The sequence below is a fragment of the Anolis carolinensis genome, chromosome 5, assembly GCF_035594765.1.
Source record: "Anolis carolinensis isolate JA03-04 chromosome 5, rAnoCar3.1.pri, whole genome shotgun sequence".
Classification (NCBI taxonomy): Eukaryota; Metazoa; Chordata; class Lepidosauria; order Squamata; family Dactyloidae; genus Anolis; species Anolis carolinensis.
In genome coordinates, this window is record NC_085845.1 from 155,596,068 (window position 1) to 155,618,403 (window position 22,336).

At 36.9% G+C, this 22,336-nt stretch overlaps 1 protein-coding gene across 5 annotated transcripts in view; it reads right to left on the reverse strand.

Moving 5' to 3' along the window:
* Nucleotides 1-6,482: 6,482 nt before the first annotated feature.
* Nucleotides 6,483-22,336, reverse strand: part of nap1l1 (nucleosome assembly protein 1 like 1) — a 32,982-nt gene continuing 17,128 nt past the window's right edge. For 3 of the 5 annotated variants that reach the window (XM_062982644.1, XM_062982645.1, XM_062982643.1), the window contains exons 3-15: nucleotides 21,606-21,694; nucleotides 20,922-21,024; nucleotides 15,570-15,711; nucleotides 15,311-15,391; nucleotides 14,848-14,976; nucleotides 13,931-14,002; nucleotides 11,796-11,935; nucleotides 10,506-10,651; nucleotides 9,105-9,124; nucleotides 8,524-8,646; nucleotides 7,495-7,527; nucleotides 7,308-7,358; nucleotides 6,483-7,183 (exon numbers count right to left, since the gene is read on the reverse strand). In XM_062982644.1, the coding sequence (XP_062838714.1) occupies nucleotides 7,148-7,183; nucleotides 7,308-7,358; nucleotides 7,495-7,527; nucleotides 8,524-8,646; nucleotides 9,105-9,124; nucleotides 10,506-10,651; nucleotides 11,796-11,935; nucleotides 13,931-14,002; nucleotides 14,848-14,976; nucleotides 15,311-15,391; nucleotides 15,570-15,711; nucleotides 20,922-21,024; nucleotides 21,606-21,694 (1,165 nt within the window). In that variant the 3' untranslated portion in view covers nucleotides 6,483-7,147. The remainder of the gene's footprint in view (nucleotides 7,184-7,307; nucleotides 7,359-7,494; nucleotides 7,528-8,523; nucleotides 8,647-9,104; nucleotides 9,125-10,505; nucleotides 10,652-11,795; nucleotides 11,936-13,930; nucleotides 14,003-14,847; nucleotides 14,977-15,310; nucleotides 15,392-15,569; nucleotides 15,712-20,921; nucleotides 21,025-21,605; nucleotides 21,695-22,336) is intronic. The other 2 variants (XM_062982647.1, XM_062982646.1) reach the window with 1 other exon arrangement.

Here is a 22,336-nt window from a genome sequence, read left to right on the forward strand (position 1 = left end):
TGGAAAGCAGAGGGCAGGCATGGCTCTCTGCCGGTCTTCCTCTGCTGCTCCTCAAAGCATTTCTTCTCAAAGGCTCTCCTCCTGACATCCCCGCAGGTTTTCCTGCGCACACGCGAGTGTCATTCATTAGAATCAGCTAATAAAAAAGAGGGACCCGGAGATAGGCTTTTGCAGTCGCTGTAGGATTCACCCTCAACAACCTGGCAGTCATACACTGTACTACTAAATCATAGCTGGAAGAAACCATCAGGGTCCATCTCCCTGCCAGGCAGGAATACATAAAGCAGCTCCCCAACAGATAGCCCTCCAGCTTCTGTAAAAACCACCAAAGGAGACTCTAACAAAGATCTTCCACTGCCCAACAGCTGCCAGGAAGTTCTTCCTGTTTTAGAATCATAGAATCAGAGTGAGAAGAAACCTTGTAGACCATCTAGTCCGACCCCCTGCCAAGAAGCAGGAAAATCGCATTCAAAGCACCCCTTACTGATGACCATCCAGTCTGCTTAAAGGCCTCTAAAGAAAGAGCCTCCACTACACCCTGGAGCAGAAAGTTCCACTGCTGAATAGCTGTTAGGAAGTTCTTCCTAATGTTCAGGTGGAATTTCCTTTCCTGTAGTTTGAATCCCAATCTCCAGGGCAGCAGAAAACAAGTTTGCTACCTCATTCCTATGACTCCCTCACATATATTTATATTTATGCTTGGCTATCATGTCCTTGCTCAGCCTTCTCTTCTGCAGGCTAAACATGCCCAGCTCTTTTAAGTTACTCCTCATAGAGCTTGTTTTCCAGACAGGTCATCGTCCTCTAGACACCTTCCAGCTTGCCAACATCTCCCTTAAATTGTGGTGCCCAGAATTGGACAGTATTCCAGGTGTGGTCTGAACAAGGCAGAATAGAGGGGGAGCATGACTTCCCTGGATCTAGACACATGATTCCTATAATTTATTCAGGTCATAATCCCATTGGCCTTTTAATCTGCCATGACATTGTACTTCTTGTCCACGAGGACTTCCAATATCTTTTTCACATATACTGCTATAGAGCCAGGTGTCCCCCATTCTGTATCTGTGCATTTAATTTTTCTGGCTAAGTGGAGTATCTTGCTTTTTTCTGTTGAACTTCAGTTACTTTTGGCCCATCTAATCTGATGGTGGAATGTGTTGTCAAAGGCTTTCATGGCCGGGATCACAGGGTTGTTGTATGTTTTCCGGGCTGTATAGCCATGTTCTAGAAGTATTCTCTCCTGACGTTTGGCAGGCATCCTCAGAGGTTGTGAGGTGGAATCTTTTTCCTCTAATCTGAATCCATTGCTCCCTGCTCTAATTATCCAGAGCAACAAGCTTGCCCTCCCTCCTCATTGTCGTCTCCTTTCAAATATTTAAATGTCTCCCTTCTCTGGACATATTCAGCTTGTCAATCTTGCTTGAATTGTAGTGCCCAGATATGGAAACAGTATTCCAGGTGAGGCCTGACTACAGCAGAATGGAGAGGGGCTACCACCGATCTATTGATGCAGTCTAGATTGGCATTAGCTTTTTTAGCTGCCACATCACACCATAACTCATATTCCTAAGATTCTAGATCGTTTTCACATGTACTGTTTTCAAGCCAAGCATCACCCGTCCTCTTATGCATTTCATTTTTTCTGCTAGCATCGTATTTTACCCATTGGCTACAATTGTCTTACCTGGGAACTTGGAACTACTAGCACTGGTTTAGGTATAATCACTTTAAATAGTACTACTCTGGCATATTAATATGCTTAAGCAACTATATACTCCACTGTTAGAGGTAGCGTGGTGTCATGGTTTAAGACTTGGATGACAACACGAGATGAGGGTTTGGATCTCCACTCAGACATGGAAGCCCACTGGGTGACCTTGGGCAAGTCACTCAATCTCAGCCTCAGATAAAGATAAACCTCCTCTGAATAACTGCTGCTAAAAAAAAAAGGTTGCCATAAATTGGAAACAACTTTAAGCAACAAATATCTACCCCAATGCACATGTAAGGAGGATTTTACACATAGGTGAATGTGCACGTTTCCAAATCATAAAGGTTCCTCTCACCCAAGGTTTTATGATACACAACTCCTTATTCCTCACATCTGAAAATCCACAGAATTCCCAAAGAACTGTTTTCACTTTTACTGAACTTACATTTCAAAAGGCAGAGCTAAACCTCTGCAGGATTTTTTCATCATTCCCACTAATAATAAGATTGCAAATTTGTAAACATAAGATGGATCTATATTGTAGAATTAATGCAGTTTGTCACCATTTTAACTCGCATGGCTCAATGCTATAGGATCATGAGTTGTAGTTTGCTGAAGCACAAACACTTTGACAAAGGCATTTCTGCAGCAGAATTTGGCCATGGATTCAATATTTAGTGATGTGTTCTCACAGGTTAAAAAAATTGAAATTTTCATTTCTGCACTTTTGTGTGCATCCTGAACCCCTACCCCCTGCAAACAGGCCTACTGTACTGTTAAAAATAGATGTAGTCGATGCGACACTGATGTAAAGGCAGAAAGTAGTGAGCAGGTGAAATTTGTGAACTTTCGTCTTCTAAGTGAGCTGATATGGGGTATTACAGGAAGCCGGTATAGATTTAAGAAATGGTAGAGATGGAGCCAGTGTGGTGCAGTGGATTGTATTCTATGATGCCTTACAAAGTTCAACAGCAGACAAGCAACAATGGGTGCCAGCTATACCATCCACCTCTGAATGCATGAAGAAAGATCAACAGAAATAGTGACACGGTCATCCTGCCATTCTGGAATTCAATTTCTAAGGGCCTCAAATGTTTCCAAATGAAACAGCTGCAAAATTGTTTTTCATATTTTTACCAGTCTTACCACTCATCTCAGTAAGACAAAGGTTTGATGATATTTAAAAACTCTTTTAAGGATAGTAGAGAATTCTGAAGAAACCCTTCATATAGGCCATAGAAATATTTAGGCAGAAATGCTTAATTTTAAGTATTTCAATGTAGAAACATACAGTTCAACTATAAATATATATTGTCAGCAATGAAGGTCTAGATTAGATCACTAGCTGTGCCTGGCCATGCGTTGCTGTGGTGAAGTATGGTGGTATGGGAAATAAAGTATTGAGGAATTGGTGGTAGTTAAGGTAAAGGGTAAACCTTTTCCCCTGACATTAAGTCCAGTCATGTCTGACTCTGGGGGTTGGTGCTCATCTCCGTTTCTAAGCCGAAGAGCCGGCGTCGTCTGTAGACTCCTCCAAGGTCATGTGGGATGACTGCATGGAGCAGTACCTATTGATGCACTCACATTTGCATGTTTTTGAACTTCTGGGTTGGCAGAAGCTGGGGCTAACAGTGGGGGCTCTCTCTGCTCCCCCAATCCAAACCTGCGGCCTTTCGGTCCAGAAGTTCAGCAGCTCAGCGCTTTAACACACTGCGCCATCAGGTGATATTATTTCCTAAAGGTTGTGAATATACATTATTTCTGATTGTTTTTGGTTTTTTTGTCTGTTGGAGGCAAGTATGAATGCTGCAATTAGGGAAAATGATTAGGATGTAATGGCCATGCAGCTTTAAAGCCTGGCTGTTTCCTCCCTGAGTGAATCTTTTGTCGAGAGGTGTTATCTGGCCCCGACTGTTTCCTGTCTGGAATTCTTGTTTTCAGAGTGGTGTTCTTTGCGATATTTTATGGGCTTCTACTGTGTGGCCCTGAGAAAACAGAGGATTTGCCAGGCTTTGATGATGGGAATACTTTGTTGGGAGGTGTTAGCTGGCCCTGATTGTTTCCTGTGTGGAATTCCCCTGTTTTCAGAGTGTTGTTCTTTATTTAGTGTTCTGATTTTAGAGATTGTATGGTTCTGTTTTATTATACATTAATTTTTATATATTCTGATTTTAGTGTTTTTGAATACTTGAATTCAGATTATATTCATTTTCACGGTTGACCGCAACACAATAATAATAATAGTAATGGTAGTAATAATAATGACTTTGGTAATACACAGTGCTTCACTCCCTTCTCAGCTTCCTTTCTTGGGAGGTGTTAGCTGGCCCTGATTGTTTCCTTTGTGGAATTTTCCTGCTTTCAGACTGTTGGTCTTTATGTACTGTCCTGGTTTTAGAGATTATATTGTTCTGCATTATTCTATCCCAGTAATTATTTCATATTAAAGTAGAATCTCACTTATCCAACATTTGCTTATACAATGTTCTGGATTATCCAACGCAGTCTGCCTTTTCATAATCAATGTTTTTGTAGTCAGTGTTTTAAATTCATTGTGATATTTTAGTGGTAAATTTGTAAATACAGTAGAGTCTCACTTATCCAACATAAACGGGCCGGCAGAATGTTGGATAAGCGAATATGTTGGATAATAAGGAGGCATTAAGGAAAAGCCTATTAAACATCAAATTAGGTTACGATTTTACAAATGAAGCATCAAAACATGTTAAGACAACAAATTTGGCAGAAATAGTAGTTCAGTACGCAGTAATGCTATGTAGTAATTACCGTATTTATAAATTTAGCACCAAAATATCACGATATATTGAAAACATTGACTACAAAAATGTGTTGGATAATCCAGAACATTGGATAAGCGAGTGTTGGATAAGTGAGACTCCACTGTAATTACTACATAGCATTACTGCGCATGGAACTATTTTTTTTGATAAATTTGTTGTATAATATGATGTTTTGGTGCTTAATTTGTATAACGATTACCTAATTTGATGTTTAATTGGCGTTTCCTGAATCCCTTATTATCCAACATATTCATTTATTCAACGTTCTGCCGGTCTGTTTATGTTGGATAAGTGAGACTCTACTGTATATTGATAATCTTATATTATCTCCTTAGAACTGGTTTATATGAGGCCCCTTCTTCACAACTGTATAAAATGCACACTGAAGTGGATTATATGGTAGTGTGGAGTCAAGATAATCCAGTGCAAAGCAAATAATATAAGATTACAAGTGGGTTATATAGCTGTGTGCAAGAGCCTTGAGTCTACACTGCCATATAATCCAGTGCAAATTAGATAATCTGTGGAAGAGGCCTAAGTGTGCCTGTCCCCTGGGCTGAGTTGGTTGCTAGGAGACCAAGTGGGCAGAGATTAACCCTCTAACTGGCAGCAATTGGATAAAAACAATTATTCCTCTCCCTCTAATTAGGACATTATTTTTCTTTTCTTTTTGTTGTATCAACCTAGAGGCGTGGATGATGGGTTGTGTTGTCAAATTTAGAGGTTGGGGGGCCTGTAGTTTTGTTGTTTTGACGGTTGCCGTGATGCCATCACTCATTTATTTATATAGATTAGAAGACTATTCATTCTGTGTACATTTTTTTTGAATCAGATAGAGGCAGCATATGAATTTAGTGTTCAATACCATAGCACACAGATGCCATCTAGTGTTAAACTAAACATCATGTTCATTTGAGTCCTGCATGCATGCACACTGCCATCTCCTGAATTGCTTTTATCCACAATTAATGAATATAATAAAATACATCTGCACTTTACTTACATGTATTATTTTGATACCAGGCCAAGCTTATGCCGGAATAAAAGTAGCCCTGCCTACAACAGAAATTCAGCTATCTTTTTGAACCCTTAATGCAATCTAAGGTGAGAATAAATCAATTTATCCTTGATCCCCAAAAATAGACACATACACGTTCCTATACTTTCTTTGCAACTCAAAATGTGTTACACCTTTGAGAACATGTCTTCACTGAACAATCGTTTCTGGTGCCCACCTTCTTTCCCCACCAAATTAGATGCCGGCTTAATGTGTGCAAGATGCTTTCCTTGTTTATTCCCAATGCTTTGTCAGAAGTGGAAGCATAAGTTGCACAAGGAGAAAGTGAAATATGTATTTCGAGTGTGTAGGCCTTCAAAGCTGATGTTTTGATGCAGTTTGCTCAATAGTCTGGGAAATTTTCATGATAATCAACAAAGTTTGTGTGTCACAACTTTGAAGTTCAGTTCAGTTTTGTTCATGTCTGCAAGTGTCGTGCTGTCTGAAATAACTCTGAAGATGCAGCTTAATCAAGGATTGGTTCTTACTTCTATGGAAAAATAAATGCAATATTAAGAACCCCTCTTTTTAAGGAGTGAAGATACTGCTATATATTCAACATGTCAGAAAGCTTTATGTACCGATAAATAAAGGTGGAGGCTCTTCAAAAGGCAGTGAATGACCTCCAATCAAGTAATTTTCTAAACAGCATTACTGTAAAGCAAGGAGAACTTCAGATGTTCTTCACTCATCATTCCCAACCAGCAGCCAGGATGTTACACATTGGAAACCAGTATCTGGAAGAACAAAAGGTCTCCATTACTGCTTTAAAAGGACAAGTTACATTTTGACCCTATACTTGTATAGATGTACCTGAAAGTTTTATTTAGCAAATGCTTCCTCCTGGATTCTGCCTTGTTGTTTTATGTTTCCTAAAAAGGAAAACCTGTTTACACAAGCACACAACTAATTTCTGAAAATACTAGGTTTATTCACACCCCAGTGATAAACAACCTTAATATGATGTCTCTAGTTTTTCTGTAGGTCACCATCACAAAATACAAAAACTTAAGGAGCGTAAACAAGCAGACAGTTATGAATGTTCCATGTGGTCTTGATGGAAATGAACAGATTATATGGAAGTAGTCAAATTAAAAAATGCATGTCACGTCCTAGTTAGTATGAGTCACCGCCGTTTCTATGACAAAGTAATGAAGGCACAGCTAGTGCAAGCAGACTTAAACCCATTTAAACTACTGGGCTGAAAAAAGACTTTGGTTGGTTCTTCAAGAAAGGATCCTTTCTAAACAAATAGTGGTCTCTGTCAACAGTTCAGGGATCTTCACAGCTGCAGTCTAATAGCTACATGACAACAGACTTCACAAGAACCAAACTATATACAGCAATGAATTAACTATTCATGCTTTAGGGATTTACTGCATTCTACATATTGGCAGAAAAGTACTATTAAAATGCTAGGTACAAGGAACCTACATTTTAAACTGGTTCTGTCAGTTTGTTTTAACAAAATGTTTACTTAATTCTACCAAGATACAAAACATAAGGCTGTAAGTAACTAATAGTTGTGTTTAGGCTATTACAGTGCAGATAATCCTCAAGGCCACATACACTGCTTCACTGCTGCTTGCATTCTGCTGGGTTTTGATCCTTCTGTTGGAGAGAAGAAAAGCACACATCAGTCTAAAGATCATAGGTGCGCTGCTGGGGGAATTTGCATATTACATAAAACATCCTTTCAATGCAACTATCAAAAACATACATATTGATTGCTCACCTTTGGGTCATAATCCGGATCATTTTCTTCATCGATTTCTTCTTCCCCTTCCTGAAACACAAAGTGTTAGAAGTTAAATACGTCTGATATTTATTAACACCCTTGGGGTAAATTTAACCACACAAAACAATTAAACACAAAATGAAAATTTTTCATAATTTTGTATTTAACCCCCTACAAACCTTACCTCATCATCAGCTTCCTCGCCCTCTTCATCATACTGGGGGAAAAGAGAGAAATACAAGTGAGTCGCATAACAGATACTTCTTAAGGGAAATGTTAACTGATGTCAAATATGGGAAGCACAAGACCCAAAACATTTCACTATGGCTTAGTAAAAACACTTCATAATCTTGGTAAATAAGAATATAAAGAATTTTCAGGTAGGTTGGGCTTATGATAAAGACAGCGTGGACAGAGAGTGAGCATATTCTATTTAACACTCAGAAGCTTTCCCTTTATAATTTGGAACAAACTGCCCCACCAGAATGATTCCACTGCTGAGAGTAGTTGAGCTGTCATTAGAGTTGCTCCAAAGATTTCTGTTTAGGGAAAAAAATAACCCAACCACCTCATCTTAAACTCAAATCTATGTACCACCTGAGTTTTTGAAATGTGCTCCTTAAACATCATCAATATCCATCCCATCTACATGTAGTTTTGTGCACTTAGGTATAGAATATTGAGAGTTTAAAAATATACTAACCTATTTTGAAGATGAAATGTTGGGTTACTTTAAGTGTTGTAAGTGCTTAGCCCCTGCTACAGTGATTAAGCATGAGGAGAATGAAACCCTGACATTAGGTTTGCATCAAGTGTATATATGAATGCATGAATGGAACATTGCATCATGTAAGTGTATATAAGAATACCAACAGAATAAGTTGGGGTCAGGTGTGCCAATGATGTATGTTGAATTGGTGGATTTTGGAGAGCCGTGAATACTAAAAAAACAAAAGATAAAGCCTTCCTGTGGAAATAAGCAACTACGTTTGTTGTTTTTTGCAAGTATTGCCCACATAGTATAGACACTACTTTAATCTTACTTGAAGGTTTGAGCTGACAAACTCTGCTTCAGGTTGAAGAAATACCTGACATAGAATTCAGTTATAATTACTAAGACCTACAAATTATAGCTTCATTTTCAAACCCTTAGACACAGCCAAGCTGCTACTCAAAGTAATTATGGCATTTGATGAAAATAATTGCCACTTACATCGTCATCATCATCTTCAATGGCTTCTCCTGTGAAATACAATACTGATCGTGGGATGATGCGCTCCCGTAGAAAGTGACCAACTTCAAAATCAGCTGCAAGAATGACTTCAGCATCATCGTCCTGCACAAGTATAAGAATTCATAGTTCCATTAATTTGTATTTAAAGAATACAAATTGTTTCCTGCCCAGATCTTTCCCATTAGTTTATACATATGATTACACAACTTTATCTTACTCTCTCTACCACCAAGCTAGCAGCAGGCATCTTACTGTTTAGTTGCACCAAAGTAATAGTGTATATTACGCTATACCTTCATTTTGATTTTCATTCCTACCACTGCCCACATATGCTAATCTGTCTAGCAAGCTAGACTATATTTACTGACAAATACAACTTGCATCAGCAGCATATTTATGTAAGTAAATACAAAAACAACTAAACATTCACATAGTCATTTTAGAAAAGTTAAGTTTGTTTAATCACTGTCAAAATATATGCCTTTATTTTATTAACATCCAGAATTCAAAAATGCCCCTATGCATTTTTATCATTAGGCAAATGGAATTACAGGACTTACCAAATCTCCAGTTTCAGGGACTGCCAAAGCAAAAAAACAAAACAAAATAAAAGTGTGTTCATTATATTGCAACATTATACAATTATATATGCTTTAAAACATATTGATATTGCATTACTTAATAAAACCTTCAAATACTAAATTTTCTACTTTCGTTTTTATGGAAAGGCTTTACAGTCCTGGACACTGCTTCAGCACAGCTATAGGAACAGCATGTGGGAAAATATAAGTGAGGCCTATTTCAGACAAGACAGAAACTGTTACGTCCTGGGAAGCTATTTCATGACTACGTGTTTGGTTTTAACAGTAGAAACAGCCAATAAAAAATTATGCACATGTCTGTATGCACATTTTGATTCGGCTGGGTCATCCTAAGGTCTTGCATCATCTACATACATTGATTATTTTTTACTTTCCCGCCACTGTCTCATTCCTCATTTGATAGCCCCACTGTTTTTTGTTAACCTTGTTTTTGGCTATCTATTCTAAATTAATTTTTTTGAAATTAAGCAAAACCTGCAAGCCAGAGAATATGAGCTACCAAACATTTAAGAACAGCTAGGAAATGAAGACACAATCTGAAAGATACGTACATATGAATTTTGTCTGTGTTTTGGGGGTCATTTATACTATTTCCTAGGCCCTGCTTTGCCTTTCTCTTACAGTCCTTCTCTGCTCCCTTTTTCTCGCTTTTTGGCAGACATCCTATTCCTGTCTTTTGCTACTCTTTTATTAGTTTTAAGAATAGTGTATCAGTTTATCTACATGGAAGCTTTGTTCAATTGTGTGCTCTCTAGATGTTTTGAGGTGCAACTAGTATAGTTAACAGGCAAAATACCTGTCGGGTACCATGTTGGGGAAGTGAGTGTCAGGGAGTTCAGGGGTTGATATAATCACCATAAATCTTTCTCTTCTTTAGAATATTCACAATACTGTTCTTAAGTTTATTTCTCTTATCTAAAAAAGCTACTGAACAGTGAAATAAGTATGTACGGTTCCTATGATACAGGTTGAGCACTGCTTATCCTGAAATACTCCAAAATTGTCCACATGCATGGCTGAGAGTGATACCTTTGCTTTCTGGTTGTTCAGTGTACACAAACCTTGTTTCATGAATAAAATTATTTAAAATATTGCAACAGCTTGCCTTCAAGGTTATGTGTATATAAACATAGATTAGTTTTGTGCTTAGACTTAGATCCCCCATCTGCAAGTTATCTTATTATGTACATATATGCAAATATAGGTGATCCAAAATCCCCCTCTCCCAAGACTTCTAATTTCAAACATTTCAAATAAGGAATAATCAGCATGTTATTATATATGCTCTTCATATATATTTTACACTACACTTTGAGAACCCTTATATGTAAAAAGCAGGATATACATATTGAAATTTACCTTCTGGAGGACTGAAAAAATTGAAAAAAGAGTCATTGGAAACTGTTTTCGTCACTGTTCTGACTGTTCCACGGCCCTTGTGTTTTTGTTTCTTTTTGATGGTTTTCAAAGTAACATTCTTCCCCTTTTTCCAGTCTATTTGGCACCTATGAGAAAACAGTATTATCAAGCCAAGCATACACATGTTCTAGGTAGTTATACTACTGGAAGATTTGGTTTAAATACACCTCACCAATTTGGATCTAAAAATAGTAGTCCAGTCATCTGGCCTGCGAATCCCTTGTGTTATTTTCTCTATATCTGGATCTCTTTACAGATGGATAGTTACATCTGAATTTAATGTAAACACTATGAATTTTTCTCAAATCATGGCTTAAGGGTTTCTCAGTGACTGTTCCTAGGTTGTGGAATTCCATTCCAGCAGAGGTTAGACTGGAGATCACATTGTGGAATCTTCTTTTTCCTCATGGCATCCAGCACTCTGATAACCCTGGTTATATTGACAGGTGGCACTATAGCAATAAACCTAAAAACATTGCTGGGAGTCTCTTTGCATAAAGATTTCTGCCCTGAAGTACAGCTCATCAGACATACAGATAAACAGAAGAATACTGTAAACATGAATTTTGTTTTGAGACTATTAAGACATTTTAATGAGTTAGAATGTAGATACTTTTAACTGAAGCGATAACAAAAAAGAGAGAAGAGTTGCCATTCACCTACCACTTATAATTTTATGTCTCCTACAATTCCACCTGACTCAAGACAACAAAATTTCAAAGTAAAGTTGCATAGTTCTAGGTTCTAAAATTTCAAACTACCACAAAGTACTTTCTAAACATTTACATTACAAAAGCAACTAGGTTTATAAATACAATTCTGTCCAAGAAGGAAGGCTTTACTCTCTCAGTCCCACCACTTCTCACAGATCCATTTGATGAGGAGACATGAGGCCTTTCTCAGTACTATAGCTGTTTCCAGGCTGTGGATTTCCTTTCAGAGAGATTAGACTGGAGAACCCTCTCTGTTCTTGTGTCAGCAATTAAAAACCATTTAGGTAGGCATGTTGCAATTAACTTAGCTGTAGAAAATGTATTTTTAATGGGGAACATGTACTGTATTGTAGTACTTATTGTTATGAACCGATTGTTAACCTTGAATCTTTTTTTTTTTTTTGCAGTTGTTATTATCTCTGTGATAGAGGAAAGCAATAAACCTGCATTCCAAAAGTCTAACACAACATTGCATTGAAGAAGGCTATCAATTCTTTTCAGAGGGAAATACACTTACCCTGAACAACTCATAATTTCTGGTCCATCGAAGGAGAAAGGATCAGAATCATCAGGTTCTGACCTCATTCTGTATGTTTTTGTCAAAACTTCATTTGTGAAAAATTCATTAGGTTCAAAGTGGAATTCTAATATAAAGGTCTTTTAAAGAAAAGAAAACAACATTAGGAACAACGGAAAAATGTAAATCTTTACCACAAATCCCAACTACACTAAACAAACACATCCTATTGCCCAATTTTACTATGATTCTTCCAGTAATTCCCAACTCTAGTCCTTCAGATGTTGTGATCAGAATTCAACCCATTTAATCTCCAGGAAGCACAAGACTCATAACTGGAAGTTGCTATTAGCATTTTATTTCTTACTCAAATAGGTAACATTTAAGTATTTCATCTCTCCAACACAGGACGTTCAGGGGAGAGTCCAGAAAGAGGACTGACAGTGACTAAAAAGGCTGTAAGTGTCCTATCCTGGCCTAGACTAATGGCAGATCTGTAATGTTTCAGATGCCATTCTTATCAGCCCCAGCCAGTATGGCAAATGACCAGAGAAAGTGTTTTGTTATATACCAGAAACATTTCAGTTCTCCATACAGAAAAAAAAACAGGGCAGGTCATTTTCTGCATGGCATCAATTGCTCCATTTTTGAGGGTTTACATGGCAGAAGAAAGTGAACTTCAGTTCTAGTCTCACTCAAACAAATCATGCAGCAATGCTTAACTGGAAAGGAAATACTTTATAAAGAAATTCTTAAGAAATCTCAAAACATGAATCTTTATTATTCAAAACTGATCTGAGTGCTCAAAAGTGACCTAAGAGTGAAATCTAGTTTGACAGGATTATTCTAGCAGTTAACACAGGAGGAAACGTTAAACAATATTGCTTCTTGACCTGCCCCATCTTTTATATAAATAATTTAATCTCTGACTGAAAGTCTTTGGACTGCTTCTTCCTTTTAGCTGGAAACAGAAAGCTCAAATATTATTATATGCTGATCCAATCAGGCAAAATAGTAGTTAGATTAGAAGTGGTCAAAGGTGGGTAGGTACATTATCAGCTAAAGGTCACCACTACATTTTGAAGATACTAAGATCACTTTTGTTTGGAAGGATACTTATTTCATGAGATAGAACATTTTAAAGCAGTAGTTTCCAACCTGTGGGTCCCCAGGTGTTTTGGCCTACAACTCCCAGAAATCCCAACCAATTTAGCAACTGTTGGGATTTCTGGGAGTTGCATGCCAAAACATCTGGGGACCCATAGGTTAAGAACCACTGTTTTAAGAATGACTGCTAGTGGGAAAGCAGGTGCTAGGAACCCCCCCCCCCAAAAAAAAACCTGGAGAGAGGGGGGGAGGGATGGCAATATTTGCAACACTACCATTTGTTTGGTAGAAAATCAAGGAGCTCCCTTCTCTATCAACAGAATGTGAATTAGCAGTCGGGGAATTCCTTGCTACTTCTAGAGGAAGCTGCTTTGAGAGACTGCCATCTAGTCTTGGAGGTGGAGCTCTCTTTAATACTGGTTGTCCTTTGTTCTCTTAATGGGAATAACAAGGACTCACTCTCTTTTAAATAATAAGAGCAACCTGACATTATTCATGACTTGCTAACAGATTGCAGCAAGTCTATTACACATAAGCTGCATCAGCAGCCCAGAAAACTTTTCACACTGTCTGCAGTAGAACAGATCTTCTGTCAAGGTAGTGTTACTGACAGGTTTGTTAGGCCTCATATTACTTTATATGAGGAAGAACAGCAAGCAATATTACTTTTTTCTACAACTCTCTCTTAAATGTGTATGCATTGTATACAAAGGAGCATAGCCATGTCTACACATGTCTGACAACATACGAATTAATTCATAATGAGCCCCAGTTGGTCTTCCATATCCATGGGTTCTGCATTCAAGGATTTAAAAATCCCGAAAGCAAGCCTTGATTTTGCCATTTTTATAAAGGACATCGTTTTACTAGGTCCCTGTAAATAAAAATGGACTAGAGATTCCATGGATTTTGGTATCTACAGGGAATCCTGGAACCAAACTCCTATGAATACTAAGGGTCCACTGTATACAGAAAGCGTTTTTCAGTTCCTTCAATTTTATTACTCTCACTAAATTTCAAAAGCTTACCATAGGGTTCCCAGCTTCTGAAAACTTCACTTTAATATCTTTCAAGTGTTTCAGAATTGGCTCATCATGTTCCTGTGAAATATAATACAAGTTAATATCAGGCTGTGGTTTCTACATTCAGAGTATTTAATGTAGTTAAATATCTATCATCTATATATCCAACAATAATCTAGGATGTAAAGTCAACATTTTCTATTTCAATCAGTCCTCTGAAGCTGGACATTCATGAGGCTAAAACTGAAGACAGGTATGCAAGTGTATACCTCAGATCTACCACCATGTATCACCACACAACCTAAATCAAACACAATTTTGAAGTGTTTTGGAATTGTATATGGCCAGACATTTTTCACAAGACTTCTGTAAGCCAAACACAGAGCTCTCTTCATTGTGTAAAAGTCTACCTTACTCTTGAGTGCTCAGGGGAATACTTGATACTCAGCTGACTGTCTTCAGTTTTTACTGTGCACTTACTGTGTAGTGCATAGAAAAACATGAACAGTTATATACAGAAATACTATTTTCTAACACAAAATATTTCACAATTCTATGCAAAAAAAAGTCGTATTTAGTGGTAAATTACGTTTTCTTTTTAAAAAGAATTACAATTCTTATTTACAACATGTTAACTGTAGATGTCATCACGACTTAGAAAGGAAACGCGGAAATTTGTAAAAATGTTTAAAATGTAAGCTGAGAATTATTTAGTACAGAACTAAGTGGTCAAGTCTACTGCTGATTCATCTAGTTGATAAGCAAGCAAGCTGAGAACACTATTCCCAAAGTGGATTTTCGGAACATTTTGAAAAGTTAGCATGAATTTTAGCAACAATATCTTAATAATGACTAAATTCCCTGTGGTCATGAAAATGTTATCATCAGTGTTTCAGGTCATTACAAGTGGATTTTTTTTTTACCTGAACCAAATCACTGAGCAAGTCAACATTCTTGAATACAGTCAGCCAAAATTCAGGAATTCCTTTAGGATCATCTTTTTCTTGATCTTTTTTCTCCTCTTCAAGCTTGGCCTTCTCTTTCATTTCCTCCTTGTTAAAATTAAGAAGTTACTCTCTTTCTAATAGTGGAGTATTGCACACTAATAAAGCAATTCAATGTTATACTAGTAACTATAATGAATAAGAAAAGAGTCAGTTATATTCAGAATCCCTGCACCTCTGAAGTATGAATCTTCCACTAAGAGATATTTTTAAAAGCTCACATGCAGTATCAGATTATGTAATCTGATTAATATGGTCACTGGCTCTGAAACAGCTAATCATTTATATGTTCTGAATTATAAACTGTATTCATTGCTAAAATAAATTTATTTCTAATTGATAAAAGTATTTTCTTTTAAAAGAAATATGTTGAGATACTCACTGAAATGTCTTCTTCAGCATCTGTTTTCCATTCACATTCTTCGTCAGTAGGTTCATATGCTGCATTGATGATTTCACTCCTCTGAAAGATTAAACAATTTTTTATTTAAGGTTACCTTGTTACTTTGACTTGATGCTTATCACAAAGAAATGGAGCACACATATTTTTGGCAAATAAAAACAGGAGGATTGCTGATCCAAGCAGAATTCTGTTCCATTTTACATTTTCAAATACAAAGCAATGAAAACATATGGATTACCTTGTCAAATAGGGGCTGATAAAGAGCAGCATATTTTCTTTCCAGTTCATGAACTTCTTCATAGAATTTTGCTTCTATCTGTGCGCATTTAACTTGAAGATTCTTGAGTGCATTTACACGTCTCTTAACTACTTTAGGTAAGCTGAGGGATAAATCATATTTCAGTGTCAAAACACGACCATCATGTTAAGCTCTAAAAAGAAAACTTCCTTAAAATATGTTGGTGGGACCAGGCCATTTATATCCAAGGTTAACAAAAGAGCTAACTCATGATGCACCGTGTTATTTACATAACAGCAGCACAGCAAGAGCCAGCTCTTAGCTGAAATTTCTACATTTTAACGTAATTTTTAGAAGCCAATACTCTTATTGCTCACCTTAAAAAGTAAGATCAAACAGCGGTTTATAATCTTGACTGTGCAGTGAATTGCACACTGTTTAAAAATTGTATTATTATGTTTACTAGCTTAACTGAAAGGTAGAGTTGGCAAAATTATTGTGTCCGTCTAGGCCACCTAAGACTATAGTATTGTACTAGTATTGAATCCTCTTAAACAGTGCCCAATCTGTGCCTCCCTTTCCCCCCCTCTTACTATAAAGCCTAATCTTGAAGTAAGTAAGCACCTGTACATGAGGTCCTCCTTTCATGCCACCTGTTCATGCCACATAGCATACAAGCAAAAGGCATAGGGGAATTATAACCTAATTAGTTTCTTTTGCTATTAGCAAGGTAGAGTTCCCAAGAATAATCTACATAGCTTAACCTGTTCCACTTGTGTGTGGGATAAGATTTTCTATTTCTCCAAATAAAAAGAATAATACTGTGTAGTTCTTGGGGTCCAGGGTTAGAGAGAATACTTCAAATGCATGCCTTCAAATGCAAACACATGCATTATACACATACCCACAAAATTTTCACTCAAATCCAGTTTTTAAACTTTAAATATTCCCACTGTATAAATCCACATTGTACATATAAATAGCTGCTTATCATTGCTATTATCTTGAAGATTGTGGGAGCTGCAATGGGAGACGGTTATTGTAAATATGTTAAACTAATCCGTCTTTATAACTTTATCCGATATGTAACTATAGACAAAGTTTATAATTGCAAGATTTTGATCAGTCATCTCTAATTCGGGAAATGTCATGCTAGCATGCGAACTGTATTTGCATTAGATGAAAGGCTGAGTATATGTTTCAAGGGAAAGGTGCTGGAGGTTACTAAATGAATACACATAAAATTCAAAGATTGTTGCACATTGCATTTGAAAACATCAATTATACTGTGTGAAAGCTTGTACATTTTAATACTCAGCAATCAGGATGACAAACAGGTAGCTTCTGATAAAAACTCAATGAGCTAATTTCATTTTGATAACATTTCAGAGTTCAAAAAGTCTTTAAATACAACAATCAAGAAAGAGGCCAAATAGACTACAGTAAAGAAAGAAACTAACCATTTATGTTTTGTTCTGAAGGCTATGTAGAACAGAGATGAACATTACTTTTTAGAAACCAGGGAAAAAGGTCTATGTGAAAGTGTGTGTGTATCTAATGAAAAAAGATTATTAGTTTTTATAGGTCTTTCATGATGTAATTCATATTTTCATATTTTACTCCTCAGCAAGCTTTGAAAATTGTAAAGGTTTATGTTACAAGTTGAAGATGACAATGTTTTGTGAAAAGAGCCTGCTTCCTAATCAGCTTGTGTGCAAGTGGTCTCATCAACTGGGCAGAAGAACAGCCTAGTATCCCAACTTTCTGGAAAGTGGCATCATGAGAACCAAGAACAGAGAAGAGGTGCACCTGCTTTGTATGCAGTCTTTTTTTGTCCCACTGGGACAATTCCTCTTATCTTAGCTGCTGGGGGAAGATAAAAATGTGAATACTAATGAAAAAAGGTTTTTTCCTTGACTGCTACTACTACCTGGGCAACAGTAGTATACTTTTATTTTACAAATAGAAAAAGTTATCCATTAAGAAATATTAAGAATTATGGCAAAGCATAGTGAAAAGAAACATTTGTTGAGGAATTTCCTTCATGGTGAGCCTTGTTTGGGACTTAATTACTTAGATTCACTACAACTTTGGATTTGAACATTCTGAACATGAAATTGCTCTACTAGCAGAAAAAAAAACACTAATCAGAAAAACAAGTCTTCTTTTTAACTGCTGTAGCTAGTAAGTATTGTGCATTAAACACATAAACAGCATTGGATTAAATTTGTCCTTGTACTTCTTATTCAGGTCCAGTAGTGATATCAATTAAGACAGGGAAAGGACACTTGCAAAATGTTGTAAAATCAAGCAAGCATGCAAAAATCAACTCCAATTCAAAGTATTGTTTTTGTTAATTTAACTTCAATTGCATACGTTTTAGAGGTGAGATACTGCACTTGAAGCAATCAAAAGCTTGCTTTTAAAAACTCTCTAAAGCAACAGTATGTCAGTGAAAGCATCATTTACAACTTACTAATCTTGGATCAAGGACGTTGGAGAATAGGAGAGGCTACTTAGATACTATAAGAGAAAAGGAGATTCACAGGAGATCAAAGGTCAATTGTGCCCAGAAACTGAAAAAGTATGGGGCAAGCAACACATTACACATAGGTCTGTGCAACTATGTCTGCTGCATTGTTTTACTCAGAAAAGCAGTGATTTGATGAGACATTTCTGGGAGACTGGTTTTAGTATGGCATCCATATGAAATGAACAAACATTTCCTTCTCTCGCTTTCTACTCTTAATTGCAAGATGCCTCCAGTTTCCAGACTAGCAAAGTACAGTATGCAACTACAGTAGAGTCTCACTTATCCAACATAAACGGGCCAGCAGAATGTTGGATAAACGAATATGTTGGATAATAAGGAGAGATTAAGAAAAAGCCTATTAAACATCAAAATAGGTTATGATTTTACAAATTAAGCAGCAAAACATGTTATACAACTAATTTGACAGAAAAAGTAGTTCACATTAGTACACATTAATGCTATGTAGTAATTACTGTATTTACAAATTCAGCACCAAAATATCACAATGCATTGAAAACATTGACTACAAAAATGCGTTGGATAATCCAGAACGTTGGATAAGTGAGACTCTACTCTACTTTCAAGATTGAGGCTATTACTATTTTGATGAGTGACGGAAAACTCATCACTCAGTACAGTTAGAAGTATGGCTACTATTATTACTCCATAGAACGACAGGTAGGGTGATATGGTCTTAGGGTAAAGGTTTCCCCTGACGTTCAGTCATGTCTGACTCTGGGGGTTGGTGCTCATCTCCATTTCTAAGCTGAAGAGCCGGCGTTGTCCGTAGACATCTCCAAGATCATGTGGCCGGCATGACTGCATGGAGCGCCGTTACCTTCCCGCCGGAGCAGTACCTATTGATCTACTTACATTGGCATGTTTTCGAACAGGAAGTTGGCAGGAGCTGGAGCTAACAGCAGCCGCTCCCGCCGCTCCCGGGGATTGAACCTGGGACCTTTCGGTCTCCAGCTCAGTGTTTTAACGCATATGCAGAAAGGGAATTTGCATCGTCAATTATGACCATGACAGCTCCACTCACTTTTAAAACTGTGGCAAGGAGAGAAAGGTAGAAAAGGCTGTGGACATACTGGCATGTGTCCCTATTAGATTTTATCCACAGAGAAGCATGTTCCTTTTAACGGGAAAAGGGTCCTCTAATGTATGTTTTGTATTGCCCAAGGAAACAAAGGTTGTCTTCTTTTTCATGTCTTATGCAAGTGTAGGTTCCCTTACATATGCAGTAGCACTTTTTTTTGTAACTAAAGGTTGCAAAAACAGAATTATGCATGTAGTGTCATTGCTCATTACTTCCCAATGAAGATTGTGCTTTGTGCATTATACATCAGTGTGCAATGCATTTGATTAAGCAATTCTATCACAAAATGGCATAGCACAATCAATATATATCCCTGTAAACTTAAAATTACATCGTATCTCTTTGATGCAGTTTCTTGGCTCAATCTATGGCTATGCATTGGCTAGAATATCGCCTGGGCCTGACCCTAGGCATAAATGCACCAGTAATGTGTGATACAATAGTGCTCAGGTACCACATTGCTATCTGCCATTACTTATCGGGCAGATCACACATCCCTGCGCTATTGAAAATGTAGCAGCAGCAAACAAAACTTTAAACATAAGAAACATTTCAGGGATCAAAAGTGGCTTTTTAATAAGGTGCTTATCAAGTAGCAAAGTGCTTATTTACAGGATGTAAAGGATGACATCCAATGCAGATAAATCAGTATTATTTTGCCATTATGGCAAATTCAGTACTGGCAGTAGAAACCTTTGAGAGATTGCAGCTTGTGTGCAACATGTTATCAATGCATATAAACCAAGACTGTAAAAAAGCCAAATGGCCTGTGCATTTCTAACAAAGTGGCTAATTAGTTGTTTGGCTTTCCCTCAATACTGCTCTTAAAAATTCAGATTATATTATCAGTAGTCTAACGATGGTTCAGTCAATTAAAAAGGAGTGGGCTGAACTCTGTAATACATTGCCAATATTATTCTGAACAGTGAAAATTAAGAAATGATGGCATGAGAAAGTTTGGTTTTCTTTTATTGGCATGTAAGATGGGCTGAGTCTGGTTAAATATTTTGTTTGTAATTTGGTCGTGTCATTATAATTAAGTGTTGAACTGACAGTCTTTCCTAGCCAACAAAATATGTTCATTCATCCCTAGGAAGTCAAATTACAGAGAGAAATAAATCTTTTTCTGACTTTTATTAAATTAGCTCTTTCAAGATCCCACTGGCTACCTGGAAGAAATAAAAACTAGAGGTAGCAGGCCAGAACAGATGCACGTATTTCCTCTTTCCTCCCCTACTCAAGGTTTTTAAAATTGAGAATGGGGTTGTGCTATTATTAAGAGAAGGTGGGAAACAAACTTAATATTTTCAAAAATATAAGCTTTGTACAATTGTTTGCAACCAGATCCAAGAGATGGAATCTAGATCTCTTACCAAATATCCACAACTTAATCTTACCAACAGAATGAGTGCAATTCTATCCATTTCCATTTGCAGAGTCCAAGTGAAATAAATAATTAGGCCCAAGCAAACACAGAAACCTTTTTTGAGAATAAAAATCTGAAGAGGATTGTTCCTTCCCTTATTTTGGCTTTAATGTTACAATATTTTTATTCAAAAGGTCGTCACTCGCTAATCTTTTGCAAAATGATCACTATTTGACATAATTTAAACAATTTCAAATACCAAGTGGCAAAAACACTATAATCAAGGTAGTGTTCTTATGATTTTGGATGAAATTTTGGATTTCATTCTATATTCAGTGAAATAAGACACAGTACCTTTCAATATATCCTGTTGGTGTTCCAACCAAACCATCAAGTCTTTCCTGAAGGGCTGCAAGAATTTGAGGATTCTGCATCATTTGTACAGTCAGCTGACGTGCTTAACAAAAACAAAATATGAAACTTTTAAAAATGCACAAACTTGTTAAGAAATCACTGTAATCTAATCATTCAACCCAGGCATTCATTTTGCTATCTGTATCCACATATTCTGCAACTAAAGAAAAACACTGAATAACCCCCCAATTAAAAATCCATAAATCAAACCTTGATTTTGCTTATTTTATATATAAGGGACATAATTTGTCTATGCTATTGTATATAATGAGACTTGAGCACACACTGATTTTGGTATCCACGGGGAGGGGGAGCAAATACCAAGGGCCCACTGTATAGTATCATCTGCATTTCTTATCCATGTTCAGAAGACAAGCACCAAAAACACAACAAATCCTCCACCTTGACAATCTAATGTTGCTGTGGTGCTGCCTCTAGCTTTTTTGAATGCCCGAGAAAATGGTAGTGCACAGATGGTGCCACCCTCTCCCACCCCGAGGTAGTGTTTGCAAGTTGTTCTCTCTGTGGAATGACTTCTGTATAAAATGGAGAAAGCGTATCTTATACAGTATTTATGTTCAGAACAACACTTGATGATCTCACGTCAGATCATTACATCCTTACCTTTGCTATTAGCATCTTCTCCAGATTCTTCTTCTTCTACTTCTTCAACATCTTCCATATCTTGCTGATCAAGTTCAGCTTGTTCTTTGCTATAAACAAACCAGGATTCTGAATCTATATGCAAGTTTTTCTAAACAGTTACATCCGACAGAATCTAGCAACATCCTAGTTCAGATTATACTATCGAGCTAAAAACTTTTCAAATGGTTGCTCTAAGGCAAACCCGCAAGTTTTCTCGTCATTGACATTTGCTTTTTTTATCTCTCAAAAGCTAATATAACCAAATACTTTCATGGTGGAGCTCATTTATAGTACAGATTCATGATGCATAACAGCTGACATAGGTCCTGTAATCTTTCTTTCACATTTATGCTTAAATGCCAGAATTCCACTGTTATGCCAGAATTTTAGGAAAGTCTGGAATTATGTGCATTCTAACTTAAAATACTGCAATACAAAGCACATATCAGGATGTACTTGGTTTAAGCCTTTTGCAATTAAAAATCCCTCTAATTAAGAGATTTTTAAGATATGAATTATACTAAAAAAAACCAGTCATTTCAGAATCAGGAGGAAACTTTTTTTCATATATTGGTATCAGATTATATGACATCTCTGCTCTTTGTAACAATTGCATCATACAATTTTTTTTATTATTACACTCCTGAACTGGCTGGCATGAATGCAATATAAGATTACTAAAGGTAATTTTGTTCTTGTACTCCAAGAAC